The sequence below is a fragment of the Cebus imitator genome, unplaced genomic scaffold (genome assembly GCF_001604975.1).
Source record: "Cebus imitator isolate Cc_AM_T3 unplaced genomic scaffold, Cebus_imitator-1.0 Scaffold45, whole genome shotgun sequence".
Classification (NCBI taxonomy): Eukaryota; Metazoa; Chordata; class Mammalia; order Primates; family Cebidae; genus Cebus; species Cebus imitator.
The window spans coordinates 13380217-13399853 of record NW_016107360.1 but is presented as its reverse complement, the minus strand read 5'-3'; the positions used below and the strand labels follow the sequence as shown (position 1 = coordinate 13399853).

Sequence of the window (19637 nt, the reverse complement as noted above, 5' to 3'; positions counted from 1 at the left end):
TTCAAGGCCTAACTCCTATGACATTTCCACTGACCCCTCTAATTTGAGTGAGGCAATCACTCTCCTCTGCACTCTCCTCCATAGAATTCGTTTTATCAAACTGGAGTAGAGGTTGCTGTTTGTGAGTTTGTCTCTGCTGCTGAATGATAAAGGAAAAGGATCTTGACTCATCTTTCCATGCCAAACATTCAGGAATATGCCTGAAACCTGGAAAACACTCGCATGCTTATTTAACGGAGCCCAAAATTCAAGATCAAATTTAGCATGATGAAAGAAGTGGATTGTATCTTTGTTGGATTCATGTCTGCACCTAAATTCTGAACCCATGAATGCCTTTTCATTCCTCGAAGGAGTAAAATTTATTCCCATTAAGCATTTATTAAATGCTAGGCCCTGTGCTAAATACTCTACACATATTATCTCATTTAATACCCAAGACACTCTATGAAGTAGGTCTTATTATCAGTATCAGGCTCATTTACAAATGAGCAAATTGAGGCTTGGAGAAGTTAAGCAACTCACTCCAAGATACCCAGCTGGTCGGTGGTGAAGCCAGAATTAAAAGACAATACTCCCAGAACTTCAGAGCTAGAGGGAACCCTACAATTATCTTCTTCCCTTAACCTTCTTAAAGCTGAGGTTTATAACTTACTGCCTGGCACACAGTAGGCTCTTGTAAGTAGTGATTAGTAGATTGATGGAGCGCCCTAATTTCTCAGATTCAGGCCTTCGCCTGAGAGATCCCAGCTGTCACCACAAATAGGCTCTATTCTTTCTGCCCAGCACCTCTCACAGGTGTGAATTGCTTGTGTCCTCTGAATTATTCATGATCCACACAATGGTAAGTGTGCTTAAAAAGAGAACTACAAAGCCGTATTTTTCAAGACAAAGTGCCTGATTAATTGGGGATTTAGGCAGTATAAACTCACCGGCTAGGTTGATTCATGCCAAACAATACGGCCGTGCTCACTTTTTGAATTTCAGTTTTCACATAAGTTCCCAGTTTCCCTTAGGATTAAACATCAGGGTAAATAAGCAGGAAAAAGAACCATCGTGGGCATCTATATCCTATCCGAAAAGCAATTACCGTCATCTAAATCGCATACTGGGTTGCTTCAGACCAAAGTATTCTTCCGAAGGCTGAGTTAAGATTTTCAATCAGGTTTCTTAAGCTACATCAAGATCTGCAATTTCAGATGCCACAGCAGCTGTAATTCATGCCACCAGTAAATCATGTGACACCATCAGCTCCTTGTCCTTTCTCCTTTCCTCTTTCCCTTTGCCCTACCAGTTCATTTTGCAGTGGGCAGTTTTCTGAGAGGGATAACCATATGCTAATAGAAAGCCAACACCGCTGTATTTTAAATTCAGTGTTAGTCAACCAAAATGAATTGAAAAACAGCAGCGTGGTTTGAGGGTACTAAAAATATGCTGTAGCATTTGCTGAGTTCTCAGAATTAAAACCACCGGCGGTCAACTTGTTGCTGCTCTTCATAAGCTATGACTTCTGCCCCACTGGCTGCTACTACCAGAAGCTTGAACTATATCACACACCTAACAACACCGTGTTTTTTATCAGTTGGCAGTGATCAAGAAAGGAAGTGTTATTTCCCTGGAACTGAACCTGCCAAGAAAGGTAACAGATGGCTTTCAAGAGATCACCTTGTGCCACGTCACAGTTGCATGCATCTTAGTCAAATTCACTTTGCATTTATGATTTAATGAGTTACACATCTAAAGCTGTGGTTGCCTTTATGCCCAGTTTGCTATCCAATGCCTCCAAAAAGGTGTTTCTTCCTTTAATTTTTTAATAATAGTAAAACCAGCCCAATGGGACTTAATGTAATGTTAATATATCGAGCACTTCCATTAGGACTTCATGACCTTCTTGACCCTTAAATATCGTATACTACACTAAATGTCTTAGCAGCCATCCCTTTGGGTTTGTCATTAAAGTTTTCAATGACCAGAGAGGTAGAGGAATTCTACCTAATGCATCATTCTGATTAGAAACCTGTCATACTCAGAAACCAGTGGGTCTGCTTCTATTGACTCCTATTCCCTCGGATTCAATAGCATTTTTTTTCCCCTCTTCAATTAGACCCAATGAGCAACCATAGAAAAGCTGAAAGAAGCCTTCCCTTTTTGCTCAACCATACTTAAAAGGAAAAAAAAAATGTATGCCTTGCTAGTGAAATTACAGACAGTAGTATCAGATAATGTCTAAGGATTCAGTCTCTCTCTCTCTCTCTCTCTCTCTCTCTCACACACACACACACATATCCCACTTGTAAATATGCCAAGAGTCAGAGGCTGGGCTCGACCTCCCTTCCCCTAACCCACTTCAATCAGGATCAGAAAGACACTTCCCTTCATTGCTGCTGTCTCAAACCCATGCCCAAACGAGTTTGTCTCCAAGGAGGTAATTTCTGAAACAAACAAAGAAAATCAAGTCTGCTTGGAGCGAGGGGTTTGCTCCCCTCTGCTCTGGATTTCGGTGCCCAGGGTCACGGGCGCAGCGCGGCAAACAGGTCGGGGCGCTCAGCTTCGCCCCAACCTTCCCCGCCCCGCCAGTCCCAGCTCCCGCTGCGCCAGAAAGTGCGAGCCTGCCCGCTCCTTTCGCTTTTCGCCCGCTGCGCCCCAAGCCCCAGAACACCCGCGTCCGCACAGAAGGCTCTGTCGCTCTCCCACCTCTGCGCTGTCAGATGTCAGGCGCGGGGTGCTCTGGGCACCGAGGTGCTGGCGAACTAAACAAGTGTCACCCGGACGCCTGCCCCGACTTCGAGAGAGCGGGCGGGACGGCCACAGGTAGGCTCTGTCCATCCCAGGGTGCGGGGAGAGGGCGAGGGGGCGAGACCCACCGCGGCAGCCGCGCCCGACGGGCTGAAACTCACCGGAGGACACCGAGGAGCCGGACAGGCTGGAGTTGCTGGACGCTGCCATCTCCGCGCGCCCCTCGCGTCGCTGCTTGCTCAGCCCCGGTGCGGGCACCGCCGCCGCTGCCCTCGCCCGGCCGCTCGCAGCCTCCGCGGCCCCCAGCCCATGGCAAAGTCCTGGGGACGCGCAGAAAGCACCAGCCTCCGGACTCTGCCTGCACTTCCTGCTCCACCAGATGACGCGCTGCCGCCGCCGCTATTTATTTGTGGTTTCCGTCCCGCTCCGCGTCTTTGCACGCTTTTCTCCGGGTGTCGGGGGTAGGTGGGAGCAGAGGGAGGCCGAGGGGCGGCCGGGACGGGCGGATCTCGGCTCCCGCCGAGCCCCTCTGCCGTCCGCGCTCCCTCGTGCGCGGCTGGGACCAGGGCGTCCCGGCGGCCCCGAGCGCCCCGCCAGCTCCCGCACCCTTTCCTGGGCTCCCGCCTCTCCCGCCGCACTTCGAGTAGCCCGGGCAGAGGCGGCGGGAGACAGACCGACAGAGCGACCTCCCCCTTCTCCCTCCGCCCCAACTCCGCTCGCGCGCACACAAAGGAAGGAGCGGAGACGCGGGAGCTCTGGGGCTGGTTCGGCTGCCGCGGGCTTGACAGCTCCCGCCACTGGGGCTGGAGGGGGAGGCTGCGGACTGCAGGACAGCGGGAGGCGGGACGGGGGAGCGGGTCTCTGGGGTGCTGGGGAGGCCAGCGGGGGGCGCGGGGCGAGCGCGGCTGCTTGCGCAGGGCTGCTCCCAGGGTTTGAAGGGGATGGAGAGGGAGGGTGTGGGGGAAGGTAGTGGGGCTCGCCGCGCCCCGCTGGGCTCTCGAGCGGCGAGACAGTGGGGGTGGGGGATCCAGAGGACGAAGGCGGGATCACTAGGGCCACGGTGCTAGGCAGAAGGGACCCTGGGATGCCAGAGCCACTGGGGAACGCTCTTTCCACTCCCCTCCAAATTGTCCTTTGTTGCTCTGGAGCTGACAGCCCCTGCCCTGCAAGAAGGTGCCTTTCCTAAAACACCCGGGAAGCCAACTCAGCTACACTTAAGTACCCTAGCCACGGCAGTGCCGGACGCGTCCGTGGGCCTCTGGGGTTGGCCTTCAAAGAAATAGAGCCGTCCTAACGTGTCATCAGGCCCACACAAAGCCTGGTGTCAAAGAGAAAGAGGTTCTCCGAGACTGTGCCTTACAAAAGACTGAAGACTTGGCAGCAGGTCCGACTGTTCCCTTTTAGGATAGGAGCTGCTCAGGTGTGTGAGAGAAAGAGATTTGATCACGAGGTGCGTCCCTTCCCCCGTATTTAAACCTAAATTAATTTCACTGGGACGAAATATCATGCAGATTTTTTAAAGTCTGTTTCACGTTCCCCGCGGGCTAATCAGTTATTTCAATCCTAAAGCAACAGAAAACTGTGAAATTTGAAGAGAAATTGTTAGATCAAAGGAAAAAGCAAACATTAAAGGAATGAAAGTACTCTCATTATATAGCAAAATGGAAAGTGTTCACATTGGGGTAGTTCAACTTTTTAAAGCATGGTTAAAAGGGCACAGTCAATTTAAAAATTATCAGGAGTGACACAGAACAGCAGCTAGGCCCTGGGGATCCACATCAACCAAGCACCTAACCTACAGTGAATCGTGAATCTTAAATAATCACAATGTGCATCACGTCACATTTTCTAGTCGATTAGAACTTAAAAAAAAAATTCCCTCCAGGATGCTATCCCAGTGTGTCTTCCTATTAAGGTCCGTTTTAAAAAAATGCAACTTGCTAAATTGTTAGAGGAGTGTGAGCAATCTCCAGTCATGTGGGACTCTGTCTTCCTGTGTCTTCTTCATCTGCATGGACCTTGAAACAGCCCTAGCTGGTCTAATGAGACCCAAGTGCCACCACTTTCCCAGCCCCCTAACCACTATCCTTCATTTTGTGGACTGTAGGAACTGATGCAGTGCCTAATCTGGACATGTGACCCATCACACACTTGATTTGTCCATCAAAAGGAACTTACTGTTTCCCCAGAGTTCTTCTGATTGGTAGAAAGCAGCACTTACCTGTTTGACTAGTAATCTATGTATCCCCCCAGATCTTTAGATGGCAGACCATCTGACTTGGCTATGTCACCCAGTAGAATTGTTACCATCTGGGCTTCGAAGACAACTGGGTTCAAACTCTGGTTCTGTCACTTAGCTGCGACTTTGAGCAAATTACTTACACCTACTGAGCCTCAGTTTCTCTATCTGCCGCAAAAATCTGATCACACAGGATGTTGTGAAGATTAAGATGCTATGTGGGCCGGGTGCATTGACTCTCACCTGGAATACCAGCATTTTGGAAGGCCAAGGCAGACAGATCACCTGAGGTCAGGTGTTCAAGACCAGTCTGGCCAACATGGAGAAACCCCTTCTTTTCTAAAAATACAAAATTAGCTGGGTATGGTGGCGTATGCCTGTAATCCCAGCTACTCGGGAGTCTGAGGCAGGAGAATTGCTAGAACTTGGGAGGCAGAGGTTGCGGCGAGCTGAGATAGCGCCATTGCACTCCAGCCTGGGCAACAAAAGCAAAACTGCACCTAAAAAAAAAAAAAAAAAATGCTATGTGGAAAGCTGCAGTTTTCCAAAGTGATTATAAGTTGCTTACTTTAAGGAAACAATGCATAGTTTGAACAACTTTTGCTTTCTTCATTGCATCTGGAGATAACTAATCAACTGTGACCTGTTCTTCTAGGGGTAGGGGGAAATGTCTTATCTTCAACCTATGGTTTATATTTCTTGTCTCAAATTGTGCAATGGGGTAACAGGTTTCATTATTCATCTCTGAAATTTCACAAAAGGACGACAGATTCTGTTTCTGCAGTTTGGATACTCATATTTGCCTTCATAGAGTTTTTAATGGCCCTGTGAGGCAGATTATTTTGATGTCCTAAATTGACAGGCAAAGGTGGTGGGGCGGTGCTTGTTGTGAAGGTACTACCTGAAGTCCACCCTGTGCTGTAGAGAAGAATAAAAAAGCTGAGCCTCATGTTTTCCTGGGTCCTGGAGCCAGAGAGGGATACAAGGCCAACAAACATCCTTTCTGAATAGAGATGTCCTGATGGACGGGCCCAGTCTTTGGGTAGATGAGCCAAAACTTTGACAGCCATTGTTTTGAATAGCAAACAGAAAGCTCCAGGTTCAGAACTAAAATCTGAAAGTTGATTCATCATCTGGATTGATGAGGTCATAGCCAATGGAGAAAACTCAGCATGAATAGTCGTTCACTATCATCCTTTTTAGATTCAGGAGCCTAAAGGCTGGCTGCCCCTTGCAAAAATGTTTAGTATCAGTAAATTATCTATCAGGACATGCTGGAAATAAAATGCTGACACCCCTCTTTGGTAGGCTCAAGGGCCTGTTTGTGGACCTTCTAAAGTATTTCTCCAAATGGAACAATGAAAAAGTTATCTATGTTATTCATTTATTGCCTTTGTTCTAGGTAATACCTATTTGCTAGTGGAAAGGAGAATATTGGTGCTACAGAAATCTTAAGTGTTTAGAAAGTAGAATTTTTAAAGACATTTCTACCTTTGTTCCTCAAATATTAAAGGACTTAGGGGATAAAAGGAGTCTTGTGGATAATGTGGTCTTAAGAATAAAAATTATTTTATTTTAACTTAGCTTTCACATGGCATTCAAAGCCTTCCAAACTTACCTTTCCGATCCAATCTCTGTTCCCCCCTTTCACAAATGCAACCCTCTTTCACTGTGGCCTATGCTCTTGGGCCTGGCAGTACTGGATTCTGCCATTCCTTTCTGCTTCCCATCCTACATACTATAAAGATTCAACTAGAATGAGCCTTTTCTGGAAAGTCTTCCCTGATTGCCAAGCCAGAAAATAGCTCTTCTGCTGAATTTCTCTAGTCCATCTACTATACCTCTCAATGGGCAGATCTTGTGCTCTGTCTTGTTTTAATGGTAGTTTTCATATACATTTCGGGTCCCTAGTCCATTAATTGCAGGCCTGGCATGGTGGCTCATGCCTGTAATCCCAGTGGCTCAATAAGTTGAGGCGGGAGGATCCCTTGAGGCCAGGAGTTTAAGACCTGATCAACATGGTGAGACCTCATCTCTAAAATCATAAAACAAAACAAACAAACAAAAAAATTAGCCAGGTGTGGTGGTAAATCTGTAGTCCTAGCTACTTGGGAGGCTGACGGGGGAGAACTGCTTGAGTCCAGGAGTTCAAGGATGCAGTGAGCTGCAATGGGGGCAGGATCCTTGTTTGCCCAGCTCCTGTATTGTCACCATGCTTTGCATACAATAGTTGCTCAGTGGATGTTGTTCAGTAGCTCACTCATTGAATAAATGAGCAAGTGAAGGACATCTGTACATCTCTCCTATGCCAGTTACTTTCCACCTCAGTAGCTGTCACCACTGAGCTACAAGACAATGAGTAACATCTGTAGCACAAAAAGAACTTGATACTCATGTAAGGATACTCCCTTTGCTGTGAACAAAAAACACTGAAACAGTGAAAATAGGAATACAATTTTGATGGAGTAAATATTTGCAATCCCCACCCCACCCTCCGTCGCCAGCTGTTACAGCTCACATGATTTATTGTTCGCAGGGTAGCTCTTCTGGTGGTGTCATTTGTTTATTTTGTTTCACCATTCTTTTGAAGTTTAAAAGCAGACAAGAAAGCACTGCAGGGTGAATGTGGCTGTTGAGGTAGGAGCTGTGCTCCCTCACTGCAGGCACGCTGGGGGGTTCCTTAGTGAAGGTCATCATTCCCTTTCCCTGTGCTAAACACAGAATGAAATACTGTATTTCTTACTTTCAAGATTAATCCAGTGGTCCGCATTCACAGGAGAATAGTGGGGCTATTTGTCAACTTAGCTTTAAATATTTTATGGCATATACTCTACTGTACCCTGAAAGTGGTCCTTTGGCCATCAATTTCTCAACATCAATATGCGCTTTTGCTGTAGTGAAAAATATTTTCCACTGTAGTTTCAGCCCTATTTCAAATACAAAGACACCTAGTCCCGAGAAAGAAAACGCATTGGCTCCTCTGAGGCAGGCATCACTAGGGGCAGGAGCTGAGAAACCCGCTGTTTCCTCCGCAGGTGCTTAGAAGGCCCAGGATGGGCTGGTGAGCGGGCAGCTCAGACGCCGCAGGTAGCGGCCGTGCCTTTGAACAAAGAGGAGTCCACACCTGGGGTGCAGACAAAGGGAGGCCGCCTCTGCTACCCAATTCCCATTTCACAACGCCTGCTGCTGGGGACCCCTAGTGGCGGCACGCGATGCAGGCACAGGTATTTCTGCATTGTCGTTCTCACTGAGCTGCAGGGGGTCCCAGGGGTATTGCCTTCGGTATCCACTTTGGCCACCTAGCTTGGGCGGATCAGACCGGCACATGCAGACACTTAAGCCATGCCATCAGCTGCGGCCTCTTTGACTAGAAGACAGAGGTGGGGAGGGGAGAGAGAGAGATTTTCTTTCTGATTGAAGAGAAAAACTGGATAGCATTCAGAAACTCATTGAATATGTTTTCTTCTGCATGTTGCACCTTCTGGCTTTGTTCCCTGACATTTTAGATTACAAACATCTTTTCTGTCCTCCATGTCCTAAGAGAAATCTAGGATAAACTAAAGTGAAGCCAGCTGCAAGCCTGCTCTGGGCAAAAGCAGGCAGTGAGTTTGTTTTTCATGCCTTCTGGGTAGGGGGTTTCCTATGGCTTTATGCTCTTTTTCTATGAAAATTTGCTTTCATAAAGGTATCCAGTATATTTATTCTCTGGTACCTGTTCATTTATTCAAGCATTCGTTAATTTATTTATTCATGTTGATTAAGTACTCATTATGTGCCAGGGAGTATAGGAGACCTGGGCAATAAAGGTATGAGGAAAACTGGCGGGTGCTGTCACTCACACCTGTAATCCCAGGACTTTGGGAGGCCAAGGCCGGTGGATCACTTAAGGTCAGGAGTTCGAGACCAGCCTGACCAAAGTGGTGAAACCCTGTCCCTACTAAAAGTATAAAAATTAGCCAGGCATGATGGTGGGTGCTTGTAATCTCAGCTACTCGGGAGGTTGAGACAGGAGAATCGCTTGAACCCGGAGGCAGAGGTTGCAGTGAGCCAAGGTTGTGCCACTGCATTCCAGCCTGGGCAACAGAGCGAGACTCTGTCTCAAAAAAAAACACAAAAATATGAAGAAAACTATATTCTTGCTATGGGGGATCCTACAAAACTTCCATGCCTTCCTGCGACATTTACATTTCAACTGGGACAAAGCTTTTAAAATAGCAATAGAAATGATCTCTGTTTGGGAATTATGGGTATTATCTATGCTGGTGATGACTTTTTTTTCAGCAGTTTAGTTGTTGTTGTTGTTTTTAACAAAATATCCAAAATCAAGCCTCAAAGCCTATTTCTAGACAGCTGGCATTTTCTCATCCACAGTTTTGGCTTGTCAGCCCAGAAAACCTAGCAGACACTGTACTCTGAATGTTCTCTGCCTTCACTCCCCAAGAAAATCTGAATCAATATTTTCATTTCTTTCCCTGTAGCAGCTATATATTCAATAACAAAACAGAAATCCTCTTTTTTTTTTTTTAAGAAGGGGGAGTAAATGGGCATTGAAGGAAAGCTAGCAGACACAATATCTGAGCCAGTCTTCTGATACAGAAAATATATTTTAGCCTTTCACAAATATTCCAGATGGTTTGTAAGACAAAGCATGAAAAAATGATTCCGGGGAAGTTTAATGTGTATCTATGGAGTCAAACAGACCAAAGCTTCAATTTTAGCTCGTCACTTATTAGCTGTGTGACGTTGAGTAAATTATTTAATCTTATATTCTTGATCTTTAAAATGGGTGATGATCAAATGAAGTGAGATATATAATATAGTGTCTAAAGCATAGGAGTCCATTTAGGAGTTCTAGGTAACTGCTGTTCCTTAGAGCAAAGCATAGGGTGCTCACATCTGCTTTCGTAAAGTAGTCTGTGAGAATTATGGTCTGATACAAAAGTAATTTGCCTTTCTCCCTGCCACCCCCATGTTACATCACCTCTATGCAAGTATGTTAAGATGTATGAGCCAAGCCTGGACTTTAAAGATAAATCTGAGTTGAAATCCTGATTTAGCTACAGACAGTTTGGTGACCTTGGACAAATAACTTTTCACATTCTCAGTCTCCTCAGCAGGTAAAAATGGAGATAATAATATACATCGTATTTATGTAAATGAATGTATGCACAACAATAATGTTATTAGCACTCAATTATATTCTGCACAGCAGGTAGCTTTTTACTGTGTTAATTCCTGGGGAGAGAGGGGATGTTGACAAAACATCAGGACCTTTTTATTTTTATTTTTTGAGAGGGAGTCTAGCACTTGTTGTCCAGGCTGGAGTGCAATGGTGCGCTCTTGGCTCGTTGCAAACTCCATCTCCTGGGTTCAAGTGATTCCATGGCTTCCCAAGTAGCTAGGTGCCCACCATCACGCCTGGCTAATTTTTGTATTTTTAGTAGAGATGGCGTTTCGCCATGTTGGCCAGGCTATTCTCGAACTCCCGACCTCAGGTGATCTGCCCATCTTGGCCTCCCAAAGTGCTGGGATTACAGGTGTGAGCCGCTGCGCCTGGCCATACGTCAGAATCTTTAGGAAGTAGCATGTATAATATAAAAGAGTACACTCAAGTTCTCTCTCTCTCCAGTTCTCTCTCTCTCTCTCTCTCTCACACACACACACACACACACACACACACACACTCAATTACTAAATGATAATGTCTTGCATCTGGACATGTCCCCACCCAGTCTCCTTGGATGGGGAACCTGATGGTATTTCAAAGTAGATTTCAGTAAAAGTATAGACAAATTACTTAAGCTGTCTGCCAAATTTGGCCCCTATAAGATGAAGGACTGGAAACCAACATTTGATGACTACTACTGCTGCTGCCTCTGTTATGATCACTCTCACCACGTTTTCTGCCACCAGTGATATAGAAAAGTCACTCTCCAGAAGTAGTCATTTTCTATGTGCCAGGACCATGCTGAGCACTTTGTATACATTATTATATGCCCATAACAATCCTGAAGCAAGAATTGTTGTCTTCATTTTCCATTGGGGAAACTGAGGCTAGAAAACAATATACTATCTTAATTAAAATGCTCAACAACTCTAGGTGTAGGTGTTATCATCCCTGCTTTTTCTGTTTAAGAAAACAAAAAATTAGAGAGGGTAAGTAAGTTGTTAAGGTTACAGGCATTGATATGAACCCACCTTTGACTGATTCATTCCAATACACACTAAAAAAAACCCAACTTACCCTTTAGTTTTTATTTTAAATTTTGGTCTGCTGTTATTGTAAGTATTTTCCTGTTTCATGTTCTTTGCTTGAATACTCGTTTTTATTTTTCCCGTTCCTTCCTCCCTCCCTCCCTCCCTCCCTCCCTCCCTCCTTCCCTCCCTCCCTTTCTCCCTTTCTTCCTTTTTTCTTTTGCTTTCATCTCTGTTGCCCAGGCTGGAATACAGTGATGCAATCACAGCTCACTGCTGCAGCCTTGACCTCCTGAGCTTAATTGGTCGTCCCTCCTCAGCCCTACAAGCAGCTAGGACTACAGGCACATGGATACTTTTTAAAATTTTTAGTGGAGCCAGGATTTTGCAATGTTGTCCAGGCTGGTCTCAGACTCCTGGGCCTTAGTAATCTGTCCAGCTTGGCCTCCCTAAGTGCTGGTACAGGCGTGAGGCACTGTGCATGGCCTACTTATGTTTTTCAATTTGAACCTAGGATGATGCTGTCATTTTTCTTTGCCTAAAACGTAAACTTTGGGGCAGGGCAGGCTCTGGGGAACTCATAGGACTTGTGCTCCTGACCCCAAGGGCCCTGGCAGGGACAGGCATAGTATAGGGAGACTAAGAAGCCATTTGCCTGAGTACAAGGATTTCAAGGCATCAACATTATTCTCTAACCAAAAACTCCATCCTGTTCAACTTCCAGTTGCCCAAAGTTCCATAGTTAAAACTTTTACTTCTTAAACTTACTCAAATACAGTGAACATCTGTTATAGTTTCGTCATCTCTGGGGAACTGAAGGAATTAAATAAAATAGCAGTTTTCACATGGGCAAGTTTCCCTGTCCCCAAAAGCTGAATTTAATTTCAAGGGAGGCTAACACATAGGACAGGGCTATGCAACCTTTAATATAGCCACATACTGCTCTTGCTAAAATGCAGATTCACATTCAGCAGTTCTGGAGCAGCCCCTGCATTTCTAACAAGCTTGAAGGTGATGCGAATAATTTTGAGTCATAAGGGTCCTAGGGTGATGGTTTGCAACTCGGGGTATACATGAGAATCACTCAGAAGGCTTTTAGAAACCTCAGCGCCCAGATCACACCCTAGAATGAGCAAATCAGAATCTGAGGGTGGTGGAAGGCAGAACCCAAACAGCAGTTTTTTTTTTTTTTTTTTTCTTAATTCCCAGGTGATTTTGATATGCTGCTAAGGTTTGGAGGCTTGATAAGAGAGATGGGATTCAGAGAACAGATTATACCGTCGAAGAGGTTGGCTGGAAATGGTAAGAGCTAATGTTGCTCCTTGATTTTGTCAGGACTGTCTCTGGTCATAGGAAAAAGAGGGAATCAAATTCTTATCAAGATCATGTAACCACAGACATCATGATATGAGAAAATAGATTGGAATCTAACATTAGCATGAAAATTTCTCAATCAATGTGGGGCAATTCTTCAAATTTTTGTTCATGTTATGATCTTTAAAATATACTTCTCAACGAATAAACAGAAACAATAGGCACTTACTTTAGGGTCACTCCCACAAGAACAGCCAGCTGTCAGCGAGGCAGATGTTCTCCAGCAAATCCACTCTATCATTTCTCAATCATAAAGAAGATTAGAAATGGGATTTTCAGCTCAGATGGGGTTGAAAGGTGATGTTTATGCCTGAGAAATACTTCACTCCACAGCTAGAAAAATTCCTTTGGAGAAAAAAAAAATCTCACAACTTCTTATGTGTTCTCAATATATGAAAATAAAACCCTCAGCTTGGACAGAAAGAGGTGGTATCGCAGACAAATGCACTTACCGACCACTCTCAACGGTGGCAGCAGCAGAGAGGCAAAAGTATTTTAGCTGACTCTTTATACCCCAAAATTTTTGTCCTCATCCACACAAACTCCTATTCCTCAGGGCTGACATTGAAGTGGTGAAAAATTAAGTAAACCACAATGTTTACAGTGGTTAACTCAGGTGTGATGGTTAATTTTATGCATCAACCTGATTGGGCTACAGGATGCCCAGGTATGAGGTCAAACATTATTTCTCGGTGTCTCTGAGTTTTCGGATGAAGTTAACATTTAAATCAGCACACTGAGTAAAGCAAATTGTCCCCCATTATGTAGATGGGCCCCATCAATTCCGTTGAAGGCCTGAAGGAAACAAAAAGGCTGACCCTCACTTGGGAGTAAGAGAAAACTCTTCCTTTGGACTAGATCATCAGCTTTTTTCCTGCCTTCAGATTCAGACTGAAACACTGGCTCTTCCTGGGGTTCCAGCCTGCTGTCTTGACAGGAACTATACCATCAGCTCTCCAGGGTCTCTCACGTGCCAACTCATCCTGCAGATCTGGGACTCACTCCATCATCAGTGAGCCAATCGCATGTACTAAATCTCTCTTATCTGTATATCCATACAGTCATATATTTTTTCATATAAATATATATCTATGATATATATAGATGTATGAGATATGAGATATACCATATATAATTTTCCTAAATATATTGATCATACATACCCACTATACATCATATAAGTAGATTGTATATATATCTCCTATATATTTCTTCTATAAATGTCTCCTCTATTCATCTCAATATATTGCCTATATACATTTCTTCTATAAATATCTTTTCTATCCATCTATCTATCTGTCATCTATCTGTATCTCCTATGCAGTTAGTTGTCCTTTGGTATCCATGGGAGATTAGATCCAAAACCCCGACTCAGATATCAAAATCTGCAGGTGCTCAAGTGTCTTATAAAAATAGTGTAGTATTTGCATATAACCTATGCATAGCCTCCTGTATGTTGGAATCATTTCTGGATTACTTATAATACCTATACTACGTAAATGCTATGTAACTCATTGTTATGCTTCATTGTTTTTTATTTGTATTATTTTTAACTGTTGTATTGTAATTTTTATTTTTTCTAATATTTTTGGTTGGTTGAATGCATGCATGTAGAACCTACAAATATGGAGAGCTGACTGCATATGTATCTTCTATTATATCTATATCTAATCTACATATATCATATATCCTATACATATACCTTCTATCTATCTCTCTCCATTGGTTCTCTAGAGAATGCCACCAATTCAGCACTTAAAAAATTCCAGGCCAGCAGGGCACGGTGGCTCACACCTGTAATTCCAGCCCTTTGGGAGGCTGAGGCAGGTGGATCACAAGGTCAGGAGTTCAAGACCAGCCTGGCCAAGATGGTGGAACTCTATCTCTACTAAAAATATAAGTTAGCTAGGCATGGTGGCAGGTGCTTGTAATTCCAGCTACTCCGGAGGCTGAGGCAGAGAATTACTTGCACTCAGTAGGCAGAGGTTGCAGTGAGCCAAGATCAAACCATTGCACTCCAGCCTGGGCAATATAGTGATACTCCATCTCAAAAAAAAAAAAAAAAATCTGGCCCAGGAGTGGTGGCTCATGCCTTTAATCTCAGCATTTTGGGAGGCCAAGACAGGCAGACCACTTGAGGCCAGAAGTTTGAGACCAGCCTGGCCAACATGGAAAAACTCTGTCTCTACTAAAAATACAAAAGTTAGCCAGGTGTGGTGGCACACACTTGTAAACCCAGCTACTTAGGAGGCTGAGGCATGAGAATTGTTTGAACCCAAGAGACAGAAGTTGCAATGAGCTGAAATCACACCACGGCACTCCAGTCTGGGTAACAGAGCAAGACCTTGTCCCCCCTCTCCCCACAAGAAAAGAGAGAAAAGTGCTATGTTTTCCAGTTGTCTTTCTACCTGTCTCTCTCATACGATGGGAAGATTCTGGAGGGCAGCGATGGCACTTTGATATTTTCATATATTCCTTCTCTAACCTAAGAATCTTCCCTATAATAGAATTTCAAAAATGTAGAATCCAGCTCAGCATTTATCTTTGTTCTGGATTCTCAAGCCATTTAAAGGCAGCAGGCTGTCCTGATTTTCCACATGAAAGGGCAGAAACAGGATTAACACAATAGGATGCTGTCTCTCTTCTCCTCTACTGTGTCCAAGGAATTTAATTTCCTATAAGCTTACCTCCAATTCTCCTTGGGACAGTCGTATCTAAGAACCTTCATGCTTCAGACCCTTTTGTGACATTAAAGCTTTTTCTGCTGAATGCTAATAATCTTGAGGAACATTGGGTTTACTCGATTTGTGGTCTTAGGCATGAATGTATATAATTGTGTAGACAAAATATTTGAACGCCGAACTGCTATTTTAAAGTTTTGATCCAAATATGTGATATTGGGTAAAAATACTGTAGGAGGTTTAACGTGGGTAATACAGACTAAACTTGTCAAGTAGTTAAATAGGATGATCTGGCAGGACTTCTGAAAATGTCTGAAGAACATTACTACTTTCTACGCTTTCATTTTGATCTGGGTCTCCATATACCCATTCTGCTATACTCTATGTGTCATGCCACAATGACGAGCTTTTGTTTTTTAATGCTGCTTCTCATCTTATTTCATTCCTGGTAGGTGGAACACTATCAGATTAATACAACTCTTGTAAGGCATTGGATAGAAAGACTCCACCACTGCTAAGCTTCCTCTGCACTCCTATTTTTCAAACTCTGTCATTACCTTCTCTTCTGTAGCGCCTCCTGTCACTGGGAGTTCAGCTCATTTGCATATGTATTTGCAGGTTTTCATTAAGAGGAAGACGGCACAATGATTAATGAGTGTTTGTTCTCATTTTGCAAAAGGAATATTGTCTTTTTAAAAAATATTCCGTCTTTCAGAGCACTGAAAGAAATAGCCATAATTTAAGTAAGAAAAAGTTATTTACAGCATTTATGTTATTTAAGATGTTTTTCTTATAAAGTAATTCATGCTTACTGTACACATGTTAGAGGCAAGAAACAGATAAGTAAAGCAAGAAAAGAAATCATCTATCTTCCCTCCACCACGAATAAATACCTTAGTACTTCACCCTGCCTTGGGAATTAGCAGTTTAGCAGCCTAATTTTTGCACTTTACATTACATAGCAATATGAACATTCATGTGGAAAAACTTTGTAAGGACCTATATAAAAAATGTCTGCTTTGGAATGTTAAGATTACTAGTGTCTACTTTATTTAGTTTTTCTAGATTGTGTAATTTTTAAAATGAGTACATTTTGCTTTTCTAGATAGAGGCAATAATAAAGCTATTTTCCTTTCAGAATGAACTTGTATGATTATTTCCTGTGTCATTATAGATTCCTAATGTGACTTTAAATGGCAATATAAAATTCCTTTCTATTAATCTACAATGATTTATGTTGTTCTTCATCCATTGATTGAAATTTAGGTTACTTCTCAGTTTTTGCCTTTTTGTGGATTACTTTTGGGCAAACATCTTTGCACATAAATCCATATGTGCCCTTCTGTTTATTTTCTTAGGCTTGCTTGCTGTAAGTTGAACATGTCAATGGCAGGACCACTAGCTGTACAACCCTAGGAGCACCAAACACAGTGTATTCTATATAAATGCTGCTTCCAGGAGCCCCAAGTCAAACTACAATGTGTAATGCCCACTGGAGTAGAACAATGGCTGAAGCCTTGGTCAAAGGCTATGAAAATGTTCAAAGCACTAGATAAAGATTACCAAGCTGCCTTCTGAAAAAATTGTCTGAATTTATATTCATTCCAGAACTCACTACATGCATCAAAATAGAGAATTAGAATATATTTTAAAATGCAAATTCTCCAAGAAAAAATGGCCTCCCATTGCTGTATTCATTTGTATCTAACTGATTCCTAGGGAGATTAACTTTCTGCTTATGTCTACTAGTCATTTGTATTTCTTCTTTTGCAAACTGCCTATTTATATCTTTTGGCAAAATAACAGTAAGTACTGAGTCCCAGTAATTGTACCAAAAGTTGTTCATGTATGATCTTACTCTTTTCAATTACACTGCAAGCAGTCATGTTTATTATATCTGTATTATGAATTAGAACTCTAAGAGGTATATTGATGATACAGCTCTTGTCCAACATCACACAGAATGTGACAGAGCCTGGATTTAAACCCTGCTCTAACTTCAGAACCTGAGCTCTTAAACATTGGACTATAGTGCCCCTTAATTAGTGTGCTAGTGTTCTTCTTATTAGTTTGTAATAACTCTTTACATAGTAATTATAAACCTTTGGTCAAATTTGTGGCAAAAGTATTTTTATTGGCTTATTATTTGCCTTAATTTGATTTATACGGATTTAAGTCATTTTTATATCAATTTAGATGGTTTCTCTGTACATTAATGCTACTGGCATTTTATCACACTTTAAAAATATTTCAAATTGGATTCACAATATTATTAAAATGTTTGATGTGAAATATTTTCATTTCTAATCAAAAAACTATTGGGGAACAGATTGACTTTGGAATATTAAGAATGAAACACATGTAAGCATAATATTAATAAGTGAATATTACAAATGAAATAATCTATATCACTGATGAAAGGACATCCTATTTCTCATTGGTGTTGCCACTGTCTGCAGGGAAATATAATCATTTGAAAATACAAGACAAATAACAAAAGATCAATTGAATGCTTAGCAACGTAAGTTATCTTAATGCTTTCAAAATAAGATGGTGATTAGATTGTTTCTAATACTTAAGTTGATTTGCTTGCAATAATAAATAAATCCTCACATGCACTAACTCAGTTTTGCAAAGCGTTAAGAAAAAAAATGAACCTAATAGATTCTATATAGCCCCTCCACAAATGTCCAGTTCTTACTTGTGCTTTGCATTGATATAAAATAGAATAGGTATTAAGTATTTTGTAATTTGAGAAATAAAAAACCTGGTAATTATTGATGGTCCCTCTACTTAGAAAAGGAGAGTATTTATTTACATTTATCAGAGTAATTCTATTTGGCAAAGGATATATACCAAAATAGTCATTGTGTTACTAACATCTGCCTTATCCTTCCTTATGAATGAGACTTAGGACAAGTGTAAGAATCTTTCCTTCTCACTCCATGAAGAATTTGTGTTGAGTTTGGGTTCCTAGCTTTTCTAGCATCTGAGAGTGGTCAAAACATTCTCAGACTGCAAAACTTCAGCCTGAGTTTCTGTGCAGAGTATGCAGGAGTCTTTTCTCCGACAAGTCTGAATGAGGAAGGCCAACACTGCATGGGAGGGAAGGCAGAATTGATCTAGCAGGGAGTGAAGGGAGCACACTTCCTCATGTCTTGGGAGTGGGTGGGGTGGTTCTTAAGGATGGCATCTCATGCCCACTCTCATGCAGTACAGTGAGAGGGGAGGGAGCCTTCTGAAATGTTCTCACAGGATGGCAGCATGGCCTAACACAAATAAGCCTTACACCAAAGCTTGGCAAAAAGAAAATGGAAGGGCTGTTTTCAAAGGGTCTGTGAGGACTGTAAGTATGTCAGCACAATATTGGATTATCACCTCCTGTTTCATGACCCCAGGAGAGATTCTGGATCACCTATAATACCAAGGAGGCAGCAGACCTCAAAACCATGACTGAGGAGGTACAAATCCTTGTTAGCTCTGATAGGTGAGGTCCTGCCTGGACTGTAATGCACCCTTAACTAGTGTGTTAGTGTTCTTTTTATTTGTTTGTAGTAACTCTTTACATAGTAATTAACCTTTGATTGGTCAAATTTGTGCCAAAGGTATTTTTATTGGCTGATTATTTGCCTTAATTTGATATATCATAGGGATTTAAGTCATTGTTCAAATCAATGTTGATTGCTAATTCCACTCCAAGTTGTGAAATTAATTAAGGCTAACAGTCATTCAACAAATAAGAACTGAGCCCCCACTGTGACCCAGGCCTAAGTATAGACCCTGAGAATATAACAATAAACAAAGTCCCTGCCCTCAAAAGGCACAGACAATGAGCTGTTTCTTTTAAAGGATAACTTCAAATGCTGAAAAATAAATGTTCAGATGAACATAAAACAGCATGCTCAGACAACATCTCTCTGAGGATGTGACATTTCAGCAGAGACCAGATCTTGCAGGTCTGGAGGAGGGAGCAGCAGATCCAAAGGCCTGAGTCAGACAGGAGCTGGGCATGCTGGAAGAACAGGAAGGCAGCCAGTGGAGCTGGAGCCAAAGGAATGTAACACTCAGAGGAAGACCAGGTCAGAGGCTGAGTAGATGTCAGATCCTAGCAGCCACGTGGGGCATAGTGGAAACTTTCTGTTTATTTCTAGACAACAATGGGAAGCCACAGGAGCTTTTAGGAATGAGATGACATGCTCTAATTCACACTGAAAAGATCACTCTGGCGGCTGTGGGAAAGGATAGTAAGAAGACCAAGGTGCATGGTGGCTATGTGACTATTCCAGTGTTTTCGAAGAAAGGAAAGGCTGATGGTGTGGACAGAGGATAGTAGTAGTGGAGATGGCAAGACACCATCAGACTCAGGGTAGAATCTGACAACACTTGCTGAGGATGGAATATGAGGCATGAGACAA

The 19637-nt window shown here is 42.8% G+C and overlaps 1 protein-coding gene across 2 annotated transcripts in view; it reads right to left on the bottom strand.

The window, feature by feature from the left end:
• The window catches only part of CHN2 (chimerin 2), a 313846-nt gene extending 310671 nt beyond the window's left edge, over window positions 1-3175 (bottom strand). Inside the window, exon 1 of one of the 2 annotated variants that reach the window (XM_017527069.2) lies at window positions 2895-3175. In XM_017527069.2, the coding sequence (XP_017382558.1) occupies window positions 2895-2943 (49 nt within the window). In that variant the 5' untranslated portion in view covers window positions 2944-3175. The remainder of the gene's footprint in view (window positions 1-2894) is intronic. The other variant, XM_017527068.2, reaches the window with a different exon arrangement.
• Window positions 3176-19637: the final 16462 nt, after the last annotated feature.